General features: G+C 40.0%; 1 protein-coding gene across 1 annotated transcript in view; it reads right to left on the reverse strand.

Annotated features, from left to right (window-relative positions):
• Positions 1 to 18,700, reverse strand: part of LOC128769409 (probable G-protein coupled receptor 158) — a 38,429-nt gene that overhangs the window by 7,281 nt on the left and 12,448 nt on the right. Inside the window, exons 3-9 of the mRNA XM_053883100.1 lie at positions 15,138 to 15,240; positions 13,597 to 13,808; positions 12,385 to 12,453; positions 8,238 to 8,347; positions 6,337 to 6,575; positions 4,149 to 4,287; positions 851 to 956 (exon numbers count right to left, since the gene is read on the reverse strand). Of these exons, the coding sequence (XP_053739075.1) occupies positions 851 to 956; positions 4,149 to 4,287; positions 6,337 to 6,575; positions 8,238 to 8,347; positions 12,385 to 12,453; positions 13,597 to 13,808; positions 15,138 to 15,240 (978 nt within the window). The remainder of the gene's footprint in view (positions 1 to 850; positions 957 to 4,148; positions 4,288 to 6,336; positions 6,576 to 8,237; positions 8,348 to 12,384; positions 12,454 to 13,596; positions 13,809 to 15,137; positions 15,241 to 18,700) is intronic.

The following is an 18,700-nucleotide window of genomic DNA, read 5'->3' on the forward strand; positions in this document are numbered from 1 at the left end:
TTGCCTCAGTTACTAATAAACACCAGTGTACCATCATCCGTAACTTCGAGTTTCAGTATCCCACAACTTTCCCTTGAAAAAGGAGGCGAGCTCCGTTGACGACTCCACACTTCCTCATCCGACAAAATCACACTAAACAACACTCATCATTCACAGTAATGGTAGTTTGAAGGAGCTGAATGCGCACGGTTTAAGCTTGTGGTCCCAAAAGGAAATGATACAGCGAGTAAAGAAGGAGAAACTACTGAAGTCTTTCCACTACAACTGCTTCAGCAGCTGACTGTGGTGCTAAATATTTTATCGCTCAGGGGAGACGGCGCTCCTGCTCTGCAGCAGGAGATTCAGATTGGTTGCGGATCTTTTCTACCCGGACATCGAATTCCGTTGAGGATCGAAGGGTCTCTCTTGGCACCATTTCGGTCAGTTGCATAAACAGAACACTTGAAACAGACAGTGATGCAACGCAAGAACACAAGGTGGAGGAAGAGTGACGAAATAAGCTGCTGACTCGGCATGTACGAGTTTGGATGAATAATTTAAATAAGTCTGAAGTCGCAGGGGAAATAAGGCAGGTCAAACTGGAGGCCCACAGGCCACATCTGATATACTTCGATGAGGCCCAAGACATGAGGACTTAAAATAAAAGTCAGAGAACTGAAGTGAATATGACACGCTGGTTAAACATGGTCAGTTTCAGAATGGAGCCGCGGATCTCTGGGGGTTAACAAGCTTCAAATAGCAACAGATATTTACCAGCCACACAATATATGTCCTAATGAAGTCAGTGAGATATAACAGTGAGAGATGTGTTTCAGGCTCAAGGTGAGGTGGGAGGTTGGTAGGTCTTCACCTTTGGAATGAGCAGCAGACACAAGGTGACGCTGACAGTCAGGTGAGTGTGAGCGAAGAACAGCATGAGCATCCAGTCGGGGTGAAGTCCGGACACCAGCGAGAACCTGCACGGATGGAGGAGGGAAGAAAAAAACAGCTGCAAATCATTCCCCTCATTTTTAGAAGCAGCCAAAGTGATTTCTACATTTCGCTCAGACGGAGCGGCTAAAATCAACCGACAGTGATTGATGAGGGGAACAGAATGAAACGTACCATTAGCCGGAGGCAATTTCAGCTTTACATCAACGCTAAACTGAGACGGAACAGTGCGAGGGGCCATGATTATAACAATTGTGCCGCTCTGAAGCCGTTTGCTTCCTTTTGAAGACAAATGTGGAGGAGATAAATTCAGTTTTAAATTATAGTTCTCTCTCGCTGTGCACTTCTTGGTGGGAGCAAACCAGGTGATCCGACAATTGCTGTGTCTGCAATTCAACATTTCATTACTATTTGTGAGATAACAGGAGTAAAAGACCAAGAAATATGATGCTTAAAATGCCCCAGACGTAGGTCATTGAATCAATTTAATTTTAATTTAAAACTCACAGGAATAAAATAACTGAAAAAAGGATAACAATAATGTAAAACAAATAAATAAATAAAAAGGGGGGCACTCAAGAGATCAGTGAATAAATGAAAACAAAAACAGATTTTCACCTCTTGAGGCTCAGATACATACAAAAGTCTCTCTGTTTTCATGTCAAAAGATATTTTATTTTACCTACTCATATTTTATTGGAGGAGCGATCTACTCAAATTTCTATCGAAACATTGCTACTTTAAGTTCATATTTCCATAGTTTCATTCTGAAAGTGTAAATTCAGTGCTTACCAGGTACAAGAACTCAAGTTATTTCCAATGTGATTTTATTAACAATATTATTGCGCTACATTTAAAGCTTATTCCTCATGGCCCGTCATTAGATCTTTAGCACCTGCCAGTGTAGGCACGAGTCCAGGCTGCCACCTAGTGATGACATCACATCCTGCAGTTGATGTTTTCTAACTTTTTAAAGCCTAAGTGAGGGCACTTTCTAACACACTGGATCATTTTCGAACTATCAGCGGTTCTACTTCATGATCTGACAACAAATGCATCGTGATTGGCTGGCGAGTATATTTGTCATCACAGCAAAAATATTTCCGAATAGTCGTTCAAAAGACAAACTATAAAACAGTCCTGAACAGCTCTATGCTGACTTAAAAATATATACATAATAAATATACTGAAGCTTTATTTATACATTTTTATACGACACAGAAGTTGCTACAGTAGGTGTCTTCACTGACAATTATTTTTTAGGTATTTTTTTTGTCATTTTCTTTTTATATATATATTTTCTTTCCATATTTTCAACAGCATTTTTATCTGCGCCGAGAAATGTAATTTTGGCAAAGGAGAAGAAGCAAATGGATATGTGACATTCTCACGGAAGAAAGCTCGCGCAAGAGTAGAATCCAAGCCAAACAGGAAAGTGAGAGGTTGAATAGGCCCCCATGTGATGGAGGAACATATAAGAGGAGATGAAGAAGAGCCATCTCTACGCCTGGAGGGGAACGTTGAAAGACGAAGTCACTGTCAGTCAGGAAGTATGTGCGTGTCTGTATTTTGAGAGATAAGAAGAGGATTTGGGATTGAGAGCGTGCAAACACTCATTTGATACAATAAATCAGCAGAGTGGGATGAGTTTGTTTTCCATTCATCATCGCTGGTGAAGATAAACACCCAGAGTAATACTTAACACCCTGTATACACGTGTGTGTCTCAGTTGTACTGATATACGCACACAAAACCTCATACTTATCTCACAGCTCAGCCGCCGACTGACTCCCACTGTTAGAAAAACACCCTTATTGTCAGGAAACCCAGGAGAGGTTTGATTTATAACAGTCTCACACCACTGATGAAGGTGCGCCCCGGCACACTTTACGTTCCACAAAATAATTTCTCTCCGGCTCGGCTCGTCGCAGGAGAAAGAATATTCAATCAAAAACAGCTTTATCACAGGGAAGTTCTGTTTCCGGCTGCAGGAACAGTGACTTTGACTGCTCATGTCTGAGCGACAAACTTCATTCATGGAGTGATTCGTGAAGATACTTTCCCTGTAAAACTCCACTCCCAGTCTACTGCGTGTCTTATCAACAAAATAAAAATGTCAAGGTGAATGTAGACATTACATTAGAGGCATAAGAGATAGAGGATGACAAGCAGCGGGGATTGTAATCTCCAGCTGCAGACAGAGCAATGTGACTAAACTAATGTCTTCATGATATTAATACGAGCATCAAACAAGGTTTATACTCAGGGCTTCTGCTACATTTAAACAATTGTGACGTGAGCTGAGCTTCAGAATAATGATCTATTTGTTAAAGATGAAATCTCGTGTTGATCTCAATATCAATATCAATCAATATTAATAAGTAAATAAAAGGCTTCACCCTGTAAAACCTTGTATTTTAATTTTGTTGGGTCATTTTCTAAAAATATTTTGTATGTTGCATTTTTATAAATGGCGTTGAAATTTTTAAGTTTTGATGATGCCAAAGCAGCTGTGCAAAACTTCAGTGGTGCGGTGTTTTTAAGTATCAGTATGAAGCAGTTCACATCCATAAACATCACGCTTTATTACAAAATTTTCCCGGATTAACAACGCTTTTCATGGAGCGGAGCTACACAAAAATTGAACCGTCGCGGGATCCAACTAGCGGAAACCAACAAATAGAGAACAATGTATTATTATTGTTGTTATTATTATTAAACCTCCACACAGCTCAGCCTTCGCACCACTTCCGCCTCCTCATCAATAAAACATGCACATTCTTTTTGGCAACAGAAGTGGCTCCATCTTTATACATGCTAGTGAATGTATATTTAAAAACAAAAGTTCAGGTGGCACGGTCTGTTGTCAGAACCAGATGGATTTAAGCTCTACGACTGTGTATTTGGCTACTTGTTGATATTGATATGTTGAGGTTTTGCTTAGCAAAAACTGTAACCCGCCATACCAGCTTCCTCTACAGAGTGGCGATACTTCGGAAGACGGGTGGATCCAAATGGTAATCTAGAACGGCACCAAAATTAAATCATTGGTTCCTTGTCCCATGATCTACATTATGTACCCTATATTTTTGCATTATTTTTCTGATAGACATTCATTCTCTACTGTTTACAACAGCACTGGTGACCAGAGCCTCTCCCAGCCACACAGTGAAAGAGGTATAGACCTGTGAGATGCATCTGTGTCGTCATGCACCCACCTGATGATGTGAAAGATGGCTGATATGAGCAGCTCATTGTAAATGGCCACAGCCATGTAGCGAGGCTCGTGGAAAGCTGAGGGAATGGTCCGGACGGCGTAGCACAGGTAGACTCCCCACAGCAGGAACAAGAACTCGGCTGAGGATCGGAGGGAAATAATAAAATTAATAAATCACCATTTTTCTTTATTCAAATGCGACTAACAAACTATGAGAAACATTATTTATTATCCTTTAAGGTCAGTTGAAATGTTAAAAAAAGATAGATTTTTTCCTGTCAAAACGCTCAGATACAAGTGTGTGAAATTATCCGGAGGAGGCAGAAATGGAAGATTAACATGCAGCAGTCATAAAGGGCCGCAGTTTAAGCACCATCTCTGCAGCATACGGCGCCAAAAGCACCGACCACTGAGCCAAGAGAGCTGCCACTGAGTCCATAAAAATGTCCCGCAATTATACCCCCTTAATATTCATGAGCAAAGTCCATAAATCACCATTATCGCATGGAACTTGAGCTCTGATTAAGCATGCACCAAGCGCTGCCTCCGACACAGGCAGAATAACAACAGCACTTTTTTTTAAGTTTTACCGTTGACTTTGTGCTTTGTCATCCCGCCGCGGGTTATTAGTGTTAGTTAGTAATAAGACACTGATGGATTGCTTTTGACAACAGATCAGTCAGAGCATTGGACTCCTCCCACCTGACAGCCATCCATTACATTAGCAGTCAGAGTCATTTCACTGGATGCTGTCAACAAGACATACATTTAAAATAAAGAAGCACCACAGGAAATCAGGCAATCCCACGTCATGCTTCTTCTATCTGACTCTGACTCAAAAATGGTTATAAAAAATGAAATATGCAGTTACTCTTAGGCGTTATATATATAAAGCTAGCAGCTACAAAAACAGCTCAAGTTCAAGAACATGATTCTCTCAGTGTTGGGGAGACGCTTAAAGTTTGTGGAGTATTCCAACATGAGAACTTGATATGAAGGACAACGTATTAAGTTCTGCTTCAACAGCATGATCTCAAGTCCAAAGTAGTTTCTAGTGTGATGAATATGGTTCAGTGAGACTCATTTGGAAACATCAAATACTAGAGATAAATATTACTATTACTGAGTTTACTCTCTACATTTGACAGCCCACTTTTGCATGTAATATACAATTTCACTATTAAAAAAAAAAAAAATCAATCGATAAAACAGAAAAAAATATATATAAATAACAAAAAATACAGTTTATATTTGTATATATATGTATATATATATATATAAAAAAAATGCGCACAGAAAGCAAGTATGGAAATAAAAGTTATTTTTTCGCAAAAAACTTTTTCAGCAACTCTTTTTGGCTCCAAAACCTAACCAGCTTGGTCTGAGTCAAACTATTTGAGCATGTTTATTCAGAAAACAGCTGCACTCCGTGATAATATTTGAAGACATTAGGATCCTAAGTCATTTAACGCCAACCATTAGCTCTGATGCACGACACCTCCCACCATGTTGTCATGTCAGCTCTGCTACAAAACTGGTGAAAACCCCCCCACAAAAGCCATTGCTGCTAATTCTGATGCGCACAACATCTGGAGAGCTGTCAAACCCCTCAAAGCCGGAGTTACGGGGTTCTGCTTTTTCTTCTGTGCAGCCTCAGCACGACTGGCTGTCAGAGAGAAGCAGCAGGGTCTCTCATTTCCTCCCACTGTCCCATCTCCAGTGTGTCCTCAACTCTCCCCTCTTCCTGTCAAGACCCTCCTCCTCCTCCATCTCAGCTAGAACTCTCTATCTCTGCATGGTTGCCCACATCCATATAAGCTTCATTCTTCACAGCCTGCACTCCACTTTCTGTCTGCCTGTCTATCACGTTCTAAAGTCAGACGATGGATCTCGTTTCTCTTTCAAACAGGATTTCTCTCCCCTGCTGTCACAGCGACTTCAGAGAGATGCCCATCACTTCCTCGCGCTTGACAAATCTGTCATTCCAACGCTACTGTAACGCACTCATGAGGCCATCTGGACGGGAGAGTGCCAGCGACGGTCTTGCATTTTAATCACTGCAGGTAGAACTATGAGCTTGCAGGAGTTCATTCTGAGCTCATTTCAGTCAGCGAAATAACAAAACCACTTTCAGATACCTTAAAATTGTTCATCTTTTTTAGAGAAAACACAGTTTTAAATCAGCTCACCGACTGCCATCATGTAGTCCCATCTGTCGAGCAGACACACGCTAAACTGCAGACCCTCAGGGGTAAGGCCCGCCGTGATCAAGGCTTGAATGAGCTCAGGGTTTTGACACACAGCAGATGTCCAAGCCACCAAAAACCACAGGACCACCAGCAGGATCAGAGCCAGAAGTCGTAGCACCCTCCAGCTTGTCATGTAGGGCGTCCTCTGGGCGGTGCGTGACAGGAAAACCTTGAGGACTCTGGACCAAGAGTGAGAAGAACATGGGTGAAATCACAAGAAGGACCAATTCTTGACAAAACACTGTCCTTGTGAGGACCTTATGCCAATATGGACACCTTTTGTCTGGAACCCACAATTCCAAGTGTCAGTTTGAGGATGAAGACTTCAAGTTTAGTTCAGTTAAGTTTAGTTCAGAGCATGTGTCCCGGAGTGAATTTCAAGGTTGTTTTACTGTTTTACTAAGATCTTCACGGTATTAATACTGAATATTGTTCTCATTTGCTCTCACCCTACCAGTGCTGTCCAGCCCTCCGGCCCTCGGGTAGCCTCCAGTTTATAGTTTTCCAAAATCAGAATTCAGAATCCAGAATCAGAATCCACTTTTAGACATGCAAGACCAACATGGTGGAACTCAAAATGTCCATGGGACAAAGAGGACAAAGATAAAGAAATAAATCCATAGTATTTTGTGCAACAAAGACAATGTAAATATTAGGAAATGAGCTCTATATACATACATAATGTGATCTTTGAACTATATTCTGATCCACTCTAAGTTGACTTGAGAAAAGGTGCACATCAAAATGTAGCAAGTCAAGTATTCACCAATTACAGCTAAAGCAAAGAGCCGACTCTTCAGTGTTGAGGTGCAGGTTTTACCCAAAGAAGACTAACATTAGACCATGTTTTCCTCACCCATCAAGCACGCTGAATCTTAACTATGCAAGAGAATGGCCCATTTTAACATTTCAGTGGTCTTCAGCTTCTAAAATAGTCGCTGCTCTCAAGAGGAAAAAATGTGTTGTTCTAGTCCCTAAGGGAATTTTTGAAGCTCTTCTGGAAGCGTATCAATGACAGCCAGCGAGAATCCAAACACCATCACAGTAGTTATTTTTATAATCGGTTAATATAGACCTCTTCCAGGTAATAGTGGGAGTCTGGATGGAGTTCGTGCTTATTTATGGACTGCAGCAGGGCGTTTTGTAAACCATCTACAGCCTGACAAAAACTGGGATGGGATGCCAGAATTGGTTCATTTAACTGTGAGTACTTGCTGATGTTCTGGTGAGTCATTCCTGTTATGTCAGCATAACAAACATGACTGTCAATTTGAGCGTTATGGAATCAGAGCGGCGCGAGAGGAGGGGAGCTCTTCCAGCACGATTAGGGATGAAAATGAAGCGACAGAAAGAATTATTATTTTTGACTTATATCTGTTTCTGCCGTTGAAATGGATGCCTGGGCTGTAGATAAAACTTGTTTAGCAGAATAGAGTCAGTCTGACGGGGAAAAGTATATGAATAGTATGGTACAGTGTTTCACTTGGCAGCAGCTGCCTTCTGTTAGCTTTCGCCGCTGTCCTGTATTTTCTCTTAGCAAACATGAGTGCGACATTTCATATGTGTTTTTTCAGCTGCGTAAGGTCACCCTTGGCCTGCAAACGACAAAAACTCAAATTGGTAATTTGTCATGGGAGCACTGTGTCTGGCTTCTGACCTCCTTCTGCCATCTTGAAAACACTTGCTCCAGCAGAGGAGGCAAAAGTGCGTGTGTGTGAATAGCTAATGTCGGCTGGGAATTCAAATGCACAGACAAAACAAGGCGGAGGTGGAGTTGAAATATTTAAACATCAAAGACATGAACAGCGCTCATGTTCCATTGATCTATTTGTGCTTGTTACCTGTATAGCTTGAGGATGACGGTGCCGTACATGATGGAGAAGCCCAGGACTCGAACCCATCTCATGAGGATGCAGCGGAACACGCTGGGTGGGAAGTACAGGATCATCACCTGCAGAGACGCACAGGACTTTATTAGCACTTTGTTTACTTTGTTGCTCTCATTTCAGGTGAGATTTTGTGAGGTGTTAAAAGAGACGTATTTTGACAATTTTACATTTGACGCCGCCAGGAGATGTGTTGGCGGTGTTCACCGCCAGTTATGGGTCAATCTTACTGTGGCAGATTTGTTGTTTTACTCACCATTTTTTCTTAAAATCAGCTTCTCACTATGTTTATGTATTACCTTCATGAAACAGGACCTAGTTAAGCCTCAATGTCAGAAGCGAGAGCAAATAAAAAGTCCTGACACAGAAAGAAATCTGACACAAGGATCTTGCGAAATAGAATTCCGCTGTGTCCTATTAAAACAAGCTGCTGACTCGGCTGATTTGAGTAAAGACCCTGGATTACTGAGTCTGCAGGTGAACGCCGTCGCCTCGACTACAACGTGACAGATTTATGCGACATTAAGGTTGTAATGCTTCCCTCATTTCAAGTTTCATTCAAAACATGTTCATTAATAAACAGATGCACATTATGAGTTGAAATTTCAGTAAACAAGCTTTGACTGTATTGTTTAAATTTAAATGACAAAAGTTCAATGTCTTTTCCTTCTCAAGCAGGGCTGAGCATGTACAACACTTTCAAGTGTCTGTATTGACATTTAAATGTATTAGTTACTGTTTATTGACTGTTAAAACACTTCAACCAAAGGTTTAGGTTTACAGTGGTGTGGCAGGGTCGTTTAGTCCCCATGACACACAAATCATGTAAATGTAATTCCGGTTATTTTCAGTAATTTAGAAAATTCCGACACTCATGAACGCACCATGTGTACATATCCCAGCTACGTAGATCAGCGATTGATCCGAGAGAGAAAAATGAAGAAAAGCAGCGAAAGCAAACTGGAACTAGGTCGTGCGGACCGTCATGTGTAAAAGAAATACATTCCTCATTTATTTCAGCTTGATCCACTCAGTTAGCGAGAGTAGGTACATCTACGGTGGTCTGAAGTGGACAAAAAAGCGGGAAATTATAAATATTTTTATAAATAAGTTATTCCACTTGTGTAATTAACATGTAACATTTAACTATCCTGAGATGCTTTTAAAGTAGCCCAACTTAAAGTAAAACTGAATTCAACACATTAGAATTAAATTCCGCTTAACTGAACTGAACTCATATTTGTTCATATAAATGAAAAATAGATTAAAATGCATTTCATTTAGAACATTGTGCCCACATATTCACATTGTTTTCGATTATATTTATAGTAATTACTTTTATATTTATATTAATTAAACAAATGTTATTAATGTTAATGGTATTTTTAAGAACTAGTTTAACAGTGAATATATTTTTTTTTATTTAGAAATTATACTATACACTATTATACTATAGTGGCAGTGATACTTTTCCTGAGGAATGTGCTCATGGAGCAGTGATTTAAGTGTGATATTATTTCCTTCAAGTCTGCCGACCAGCATCAGTGCAACTCCCGAGTAGTTAGCATGTAACGACAACACTCATTATAACAAGGAGCAGAGCATAACTTGAGTGCAACCCACACATTGGCACGCTATCATCCTCAATAAGCACTTCCCACAACACATTATACGCAAGTCAAAACATGGACGGAGACGCCCTTTCACTGCGTGGATACAACACAGTAACAAGCAATCGCACAATGAAGCCACATCATAGACCCCAGCAGGAGAGACCAGTCTCTGGTTTGCATCCAACCTACCATGCATCCTCACCATCAATTAATCAGCAGGATGTATTTTTAAAACAAGTTGTGCTAGAACTTGATGGACTGTTTAAAAATGCATTGAGCAGCAGAACAGAGCAGCTGCATCAGGCTTCAGCGGAGGAAGCAGTGGCAGCAAGGAGAAACGGGCAAAAAAGGTGAGAAAGAGCCCAAACAAGTAAACATTATTTTAGATTGGAGCGTAGATGAGGGGAAACCTTGAGGAAGGATGAGACTCTGGAGTGAATCCACGCGCGTGTGTGGATGTGGGGATATTTGGAGAAGCTATTTCTGGAGTGGGAGTTACCCTTGGGGTGAATGGCGAGCAACGTAGGCGGATGGAGCAAAATCAAATCCTTCACGAAAATGAAGTTGGTGGCGACAGCACCCCTCTGCGCCAAAAGGGCCGCTTGTTTGGTCTGAACGAAAAAAGAGGGTCGCACACCAGAACCCAACTTTCATCCTCTCAATCTCTCCTTTCTCCTGCGGTTTAAAATAGCACAGTAAAGAGTTTTCTCTTGGCAGACTGCGAACTGTTTGAGGGAAGCGAGTCCCCCAGCTACATCAGATCTCCGGCTACGGGGCTCTCAGTTTTCTTCCATCTGTTTGCTGGCTAAAGAAGGGATTCCGACGCCGCACTCCAGGTGCATTGTGTGCCTCGTGCACAAGTGCAAATACACACAATGGCACCCTCCCACACTGAGGCGCTCGCACATGCAGACTAGTAAGAAGCTGGCTAAAGAACACACACAAAGAGACACCCTCATTCTGTTCACCATCACCAACTGTTAGGTCCAACTGTGCCGACTGGCCTGTGAACACTGCTGAAGCATTCAACTGCAACTGAACATTTACAATTGAAATGTTCTTTTTAAATTATTTTTTCCTCATTTTTTTCAACAAAACATAAAGAAACAAATATATGCTTTTATTAGTGGTGGGACTAATTCATCACAAATTCTGGAATTAACTAGATATTTTTTTAATCGAATCCCAACCCTAGTTTTTGTATAAACATACATTTTAACTTCCTGCATATAAACCCAATTTAGATGATGAAGGTTCATTTCATTCGTAGAACCAATGCCTACTGGAAATAACACTGGTTCCGTAATACACTGCAACGGTTAAAAGTCGGTGCCTTTCCAAACGTTTTTATTCCACTCATTTGTGGAATTTAATTTTTTTAAGTTAATAATTTACAAATTAAACAATAATCTAGTGGAAGTAGATCACAGTTTATCGGGACGTCAGACTTGTCAGAATGTTTATGCCAGGTCCAAGTGAGTCAGATCGTGGTGCACACATGGACGCGGTGATGTGGGGTGATATCAACCATTTCAGCACCATGGGAACACTATTTTGACCCTGTTCAGGAAGAGTTTATGCAACAAAAGCAACTGACTTAGCGGTAAAGTCGCGTTACAATAGGACATTGGCGTTATTTCAGTCCATTTCGAGGACACATTTCAAAGGACATTTGTCGTATTAAACGTTGAAGCTGAAAAATCAGGTCAACGCCAACTGCTATGTCGCAGGTCAAAGCCGGGATTTTATGGCAACTTACACATCATACTGTAGGGAAAACAGAGAAGGTGACAGTTTACATTGACAGTAGAAGAATGGCGACAATTCTGCCGCCATGTTGACTTTCCACTTGCTTTAGAGCCGGCAGGACATTGACTTATTTTTTTGTAACACGACTTTAGAGGCAGAGGAAGTTGTTGTGGTCACCCGAAACCAGCGAACGCTCAGATGAGAGAAGCGTGACAAGATGTGAACTATCCTCTGAACAGAAACTTCTCAGGATTATGTTTCTGTAGAGAGTGGCTGACTAACAATACAATAAACAGTATTAATTCGCTTCAGTATTTTAGAGCTTGTCGGCAGTGGGGCGAGTCGAAGCGTGAATCTGCTTCTGCGAATTACCCAGTGACTATAATACAGAAAATGCAAAATACTAACATTGCAAAGAAAAGACTAGCATGAGCTACACCAGTTTAAATCAAGCGACCATAAAACCAATGGCAGGGGTCAGATGAGGACAGTTCCAGGGGAAAGACCATGCTCAGGAGTAGCAGTTTAAAAGGTTCTCGGAACTGCAGGATTTAGGTCCACACAAAAAGTCGGAATTACGTTCTTGAAAAGGAGCAACACTAACAACAAGAACTGTCTCCACAGAAAGTATGGGCAAATCAGACATGCTGGGTTGGTGTAAAACACCCCATAAAACAGGTGAAATTAACCAGGCCTGGTCCTGAATCAATAGATGGATTTAAGTGGGCAAGAAAACCTACCGGAAAGTGAAGCAGTAAAGCTCCAAATAGGATGGTTTCCAGCAGCATGAGACCTGATGTGCGGATGCTCTGCAACACACAGGAGACACCTGTCAGTTTTGTATTGTTAAATCTACTTTCCCTTAATGTGTTGACATGTCAGTATTGAAGATGCTAAAGAAGTCCACTTCAGAGAAAGAAAAGTAACTTAAGAATTTAGTCCATTAATGTACTCTCATATGATCACCAGCTTTTATGAAGCAATAAAACTAAATGAAGCCGAGAAGGTTGATGAGAACAATTACTCGATGCATCCCAAATTTTGTCAGAAGCCATCTGCATCTAAGAAGTGACGGAGCAGATTGTGGTGCGTAGTATTTGGACACAATGGAACAACAGGAGGTCTTTCATTGCATCATGATGGGGAAACAAACCATTTTCATTAACTTTGCAAAATTCACTTTGTTAATGTTTCTTCACGAATCCATCTACACAACATCTGTTAATGGTGCCATGCTGCATAAGAAAAATAATATATCACAAAATATAAAAATAAGAAGCGGCGTGTACAGCTTACATGACGAAAAAGAAGACTGCTGAGAATAAAAACATTGTAAAATACATTAAAACGCTTCCACTCACATCATAAATAATATACATGACATACATTAAATTAGGTAACTCATACTTTTAATTTATTTTGAGCACACTTTTTAAAACCTAATATTTCATCCAAATAGATTACGTTTCAGTTTTAAAAGAATTCAAATACACTGAAGTCAATAAAAGTATTAATAATAATAATAATAACAATAATAATAAATGTGCCGTAATGAATGCAAACGTGTCCTTTTTAGAAATACAAATTGACAGACACAATTAAACTAAATGTTTTAATACTTTACAACTATAATAAAAAATAATTTCTATAATAAAAAAAGTTATAAGATAATAAAATATGATCATAGAAATGTTATGAGTAAATTAATTGCAAATTATTTCTTTAAAAGAAATAAAACTCAAAAATATAATTTATGTGAAAATACAAAAACTAACAATAACTATTTATGTGGAAAAAAAAACACGAATGCAATATAAAATGTTAAATAAACACAACAAAAAAACTTTATAATGGGAAATTTTATAATATGAAATTTTGAAAAACAAAAAAGCAAAACAGGAAGATAACCGTTCCAAATAGTATCAGCAGTGATACTCTTCAGCTCAACTCACCTTGTTCCTCCTGCAGTGGTAGACCACCACCATGCCAGCCAGGTTCAGCAGCATGCAGAGACCCTGCATTGAGGCCACCGTCAGCCTCAGAGCGCCGTCCTCCTGGATGAGACATGGCGTGTTGTCCCGACAGTAGGGGCACCCTTCCCGACACGGCAGACACTTGTTGGACACGTCTGAACCATCATCTCTGCCGGAACCCAGATCTTTACCTGAGGGCGAGAATTCAACCGCAAATTATTCCGCTCCGCTCGCGCCTCAGCAAACAGAGCTGACTGACTGTTTAAAGTGTGATTAATTGGAAAATAACAATGACATTTCCCTCACAGGGAATATCCATCAGAAGGAAGTGTACAAGACTAATCCATTAGAAACGTTCATGGTGATAATTACAGTGTTTTAATTAAGCAGATGAGAAAAAGATGAAGACGGGGGACAATAAAACAGAGAGACAGTGTTCACTTTGTCACTTGGAACGATCAGAAGAAAATCACTTGGACACTGTCTTGGCTGCAAATAAAAAAATCTCAACTTCTGTGCTGAGAGAAACTGCTGAATTCACACCAAATTATTTATTTTCCAGAAGAACTTAACACTAAATCGTCAAACTAAAGAACATAAATTAGAAAAAACTAATGTAAAATTATATTAAAATGACAATATTTAATGGTATAAAGGAGGAAATGTAGGAGAAAAAGTGAATAATATTTGAAATAATTCACTGAAGTTTTTAAGTTGAACAGAAACCATTTCTGGTTTCACAGTGTAAAGTGCTCAAGTAAAGAATTAAGATATTTGCTTGTTTCAAAGTGGCTGTATTCTCACGGTTATTTCGGATTATTGCATGTGATCTTTTTATCAATAACTTTAGCATTAAGTTAATGCTGACTAGAACGCCCAACAGCAGGATCAATGGGGCTGCAGTACAGTCCATTCCTGTGATGTTGGGTCAGCATGGGCTCGAACAGAGGAGTCGGTTCACAGGCGCTCAACAGGCCGGATTAAACTTAAGCTCCAGATCAACGTGTTTGCTTTGTCGATGCATCAGGAACAGACACAGTTGTATCATTATCTCCATTACCAAGGTAGAAATCCCAGCACAGGACTCAGTTCGGAATCAATAACGTACTTCCAGCCAGGGTGGGAAAGTCTATCCAGTTCATAGAGGAAGTGAAAGAATTCATTTAAAAATAGCACAAAATGTCATTAAATATTGACAGGTTTGATGCAAAGACAGTTTTTAAAATGAAGATAAACATCATAAAAGAGTCATGTGAGAGGAAAGGATCAAGTGGACGTTCATTAGTGTGCGACGTGACGCAGGCACCAATGAATGAATCACTTGTATCTTCCACTTGGGCTCTCCATGGAAACAAAGCTGACGCACCATGTCTAACCAGTTTCTTTGACAACAGCTCCTGGAAGTTTCAAGAGCAGCGACTGAAAGGCATCTCCCGAATTTCAATCAAAAGTAAAAGGCAGCCTTTTATCCAGCCTTTTTTCAGTCTGTTTTCACATCACAAAGGGATTTCGTAACCTACTTTTGAAGCCGTTGAGCGCCACGCGGCTGGGATGATAAAACCCCATCTTGCACTGGCACTTGTACTTGTCCAACACGAATCCGTGTCCAAGGATGGGGGTGCACTGGAGGGAGGAGACACAGAGGATTGCTGAGATGGATTTTAAACAATACAAAGTATCGTAGAGAAGTAAGACAATGAGGGAGGAAGATGGACGGCAAGTGACTCAGCATGCTTTCGTGGGTGCATCCTAAATTCTGAATTCAGGTGGGCGTAAGAGGATAAATCCTTTCTTGGGATTCAACAAGTCGAGCAAATATTTTTGAAAAAAGCGTGTTTCTGCGAACGCACAAATCAGTCTCATATTTATTGTCTGTATATTCACCAACACGGAGGGAGAATTAGCAGGAGCTGCTGGTTCCAGATTGAGGCAACTGTGGGTGTGGAGCAAATGCTCCAGACACTCCTGTTTCCTCTCACAGGCCAAAAACGCAGAGGTTGATGGGTAACAGAATTGTGAATGACTGGTTATTGCCTAACCCCATGCCTCATCTCCCACCCCAAACAGCTGGGATCAAGCCAATATTTATGTTAAATAAAAAGAAACCATTTTAATCCATTTCATTAAAATAAATATATAGAAATAATTGTAAAATATGGGAAAATTTGGGGAGAAAAATATAACATTAGAAACTATTTATATGTATAAAATAAATGAAGTGTGCAATGAAGTGTGCAATACAAATGATATATATAATATATATTATATTATATTATTTATTTTCTTTTCCCATGTGCCAGGTGGGAAACATGCATTATTGATCCATATTGCTCCAGAAACAATGTGTAAACATCAAATGACGCCACAGTAAACATTCAAATTCATATATTTGAGGCAAGCTCTAATTAAAAGTTCTTACAATAATGTCTTTTCATGATGGATCAAAAGTAGTGAAGAAAGTATGAGGGAGTTTTTGCATCAAGGCTTTTAAATCTTCAAACACTGCGCTGTTACGTTTCAAGGAGACTTTGCTCATTATTGCTACATAAAAACAGTTATTGGACAATGACAACAAGCCAGTCCAGATGCAGACAAACAAAACCATAAGAAAATAATAACCAGAGAGTGGTGTCATTGAAAAAACATGCCTTAGTATTAGTCATTCAAACCTTCATCTCAAAAGTAAAGAGACAAATGCCGCCACAGCTTCAGCTATCCTACCGACAGGAGGGGAGTTCCTAAACATAATTTGGCTATTTTTGTGGCACTCCTCTGACCACCTGTCCAATTATCGCATTTTCAACAGCACTTCCTAACAACCTTCTGTTCCCCAAAAAAAGCGCCTTTTGACACATGTCAACTGGGTTATAAATGGACCTGCATCATTATGTTGTTAAGTGTTAACAATAAAATGACAGTGGATTGTCACAGACAAGTGTGAACTCTTGTGTTTGTGTAAATATTCTCTGCTCCATGCCTCATTCACGCATCAATGACCTTCATATATAAATACATATATATATGTGTGTGTGTGTGTGTTCATGCTAGACTTTTTACATTTTAAATTCATAAATAAATTGAAAACATTTAATAGAAACTGTAATTCATCTCATATAAATACATAAATATAAATTTATCAGCATTACTTGGTCAATCCGAACACGGATAGAGTTGGACGATGTTTGCTGTCTTCAACTTCAGTAGTGACTCTACAAGAAGCTCAATAAACAGTCCAGGTTTCGTGATACAAACTGCAGATTTAAAAAATTACATTTTTACTTGTCGCCTCCATCTTGCAGCAGAGTGTGTTGGCTCCCTTGGTTTAGAAATGATGTGAGGTTTCATTTGAAATAATTGTTCAAGCTCAAACATTTTACAGCAGACAGCGCCATCTGGTGGCCTCTGAAAATCTGGACACTGTTTCATGAAACCTCTAGCAAGCATTATTAGCCACTCTTGTGTTCATTAAGTCCTTTAAGTTACAATAAGAACATGTGCAAAATGTGAGATAAATTTGCCAATAATGGCAAGTAAACACATCTTTAGCGGGATGAATTGGGATTAGAAATTTTAATCTGTTGTCAGCCCTAAATAAAACCATAGTTTCTCTTAGTAAATGCCACCAATTGAAACAGAAGAAATAAAACGGCAATAAAGCGTTTGTTCTTAAAAAGAGATTTGTCAACATGAGTTTAACAAACACATGAAAGTTCTTTCTTAGTTCTTTTTAATCCCGTGTATGAGATTAAAATCAATTAATATGTCATCATGATAAACTGAAATAAATACACACGAACATTAGATTCAACCAAATAAAACATTTGAGTCATTTGACAGAGCTAATCATAACACACTAGCGACCGTTGTGTATGAATGCCTACGGAGGTTTCCCGGTCCGGTCCTTATGGAGGGTCCACTCGGGTCATGTGACTGCCTCAAAACTCCACCCCTGACCCAGACAAAGTGGATTTGTAGCGTCACAATTAGATTAAAAGGGCCGAACATGACACCAAAATGGGACTTTGCAATGGCAAAATAAAGGAAAGCCGGAGAAAAAGCAAGAGCACTCAGTGTCCCTCAGAGATCTATAAATACCTTGAAAGCATTAAAGCCTAAAAGCATCACAATCACTCTGTCCCTTAAGAATTCAGCCTGCTGGAGTTTCACCACACTGCCAACTGCTGAAACAGGGAATGTCTGTGGCGCTGAGACCTTCGTATGCAGCCTGTCTCCCATTTTGCAGCCACTTCTCAAGGCAAATGCTGGAATGTAAATCTCGCTCAGTGAGTGACAGCAACCGACTACTGCCTCGTCCTGCTCTTTGTTTTGCCACTGCACTGTAGAATATACGGAGCTTGCCTGCGTAGACTGAATGGACGGCCTTCCTTCAAATAAAGTGGCACTTTTTTTAAGCATTTCCATTCATATCACTTATTAGCTGAACAAGGATATTAGCATTATAAAGCTAATGCTAATTAATTCAGAATAGCTCACCGGTCGGAAAGCGCTAATTCAATTTTACTGAGCATTTGTTTTCCTCATTTGAACTCTTTAATCTCACTTTTGAGTTCAAGCAAAAGCCTTCTCTTTAATGTTGAATATTTTACTCACACATTTGTGTCAACGCGATGAAGTCTTGAGAACCTTCGAGCCAGCTTAAGCGGCAGCGGCTCAAACTCTCAGAGGAGCGACAGAAAGCCTCTGGCTAAACCACGCGGGAGCAAGCGAGTGAAAAGGAAAATACGGCAAGAACTGTTTCTCTTTTCCCTCTAATCTGCGCTACATGTCGCATTTTTTATTCTCGGGTGAGCGACGAGGCAGGTAATGCAGGTCTTAGGCCTGTCGGCTTTCATGACAAATATGTTCAATAGCACCGGAGCTGCGCGGATTTCTCTCCCAGAGATCCCATAATGTGCCCTCAAGTTTTCACTGGGGAGTTAATGTGATAAACAGTAGCGTGATATTAAACATTGATGATGAATTTTTAGTTTAATTTGACTTGACAAGCTGCATGCCAAGGTGTGCGCGAGCTCAGTCTTAAATGGATTAGCATCTAGCATCAGCCTGAACCCTGAAGCTGTCC

The sequence above is a fragment of the Synchiropus splendidus genome, chromosome 13 (assembly GCF_027744825.2).
Source record: "Synchiropus splendidus isolate RoL2022-P1 chromosome 13, RoL_Sspl_1.0, whole genome shotgun sequence".
Classification (NCBI taxonomy): Eukaryota; Metazoa; Chordata; class Actinopteri; order Syngnathiformes; family Callionymidae; genus Synchiropus; species Synchiropus splendidus.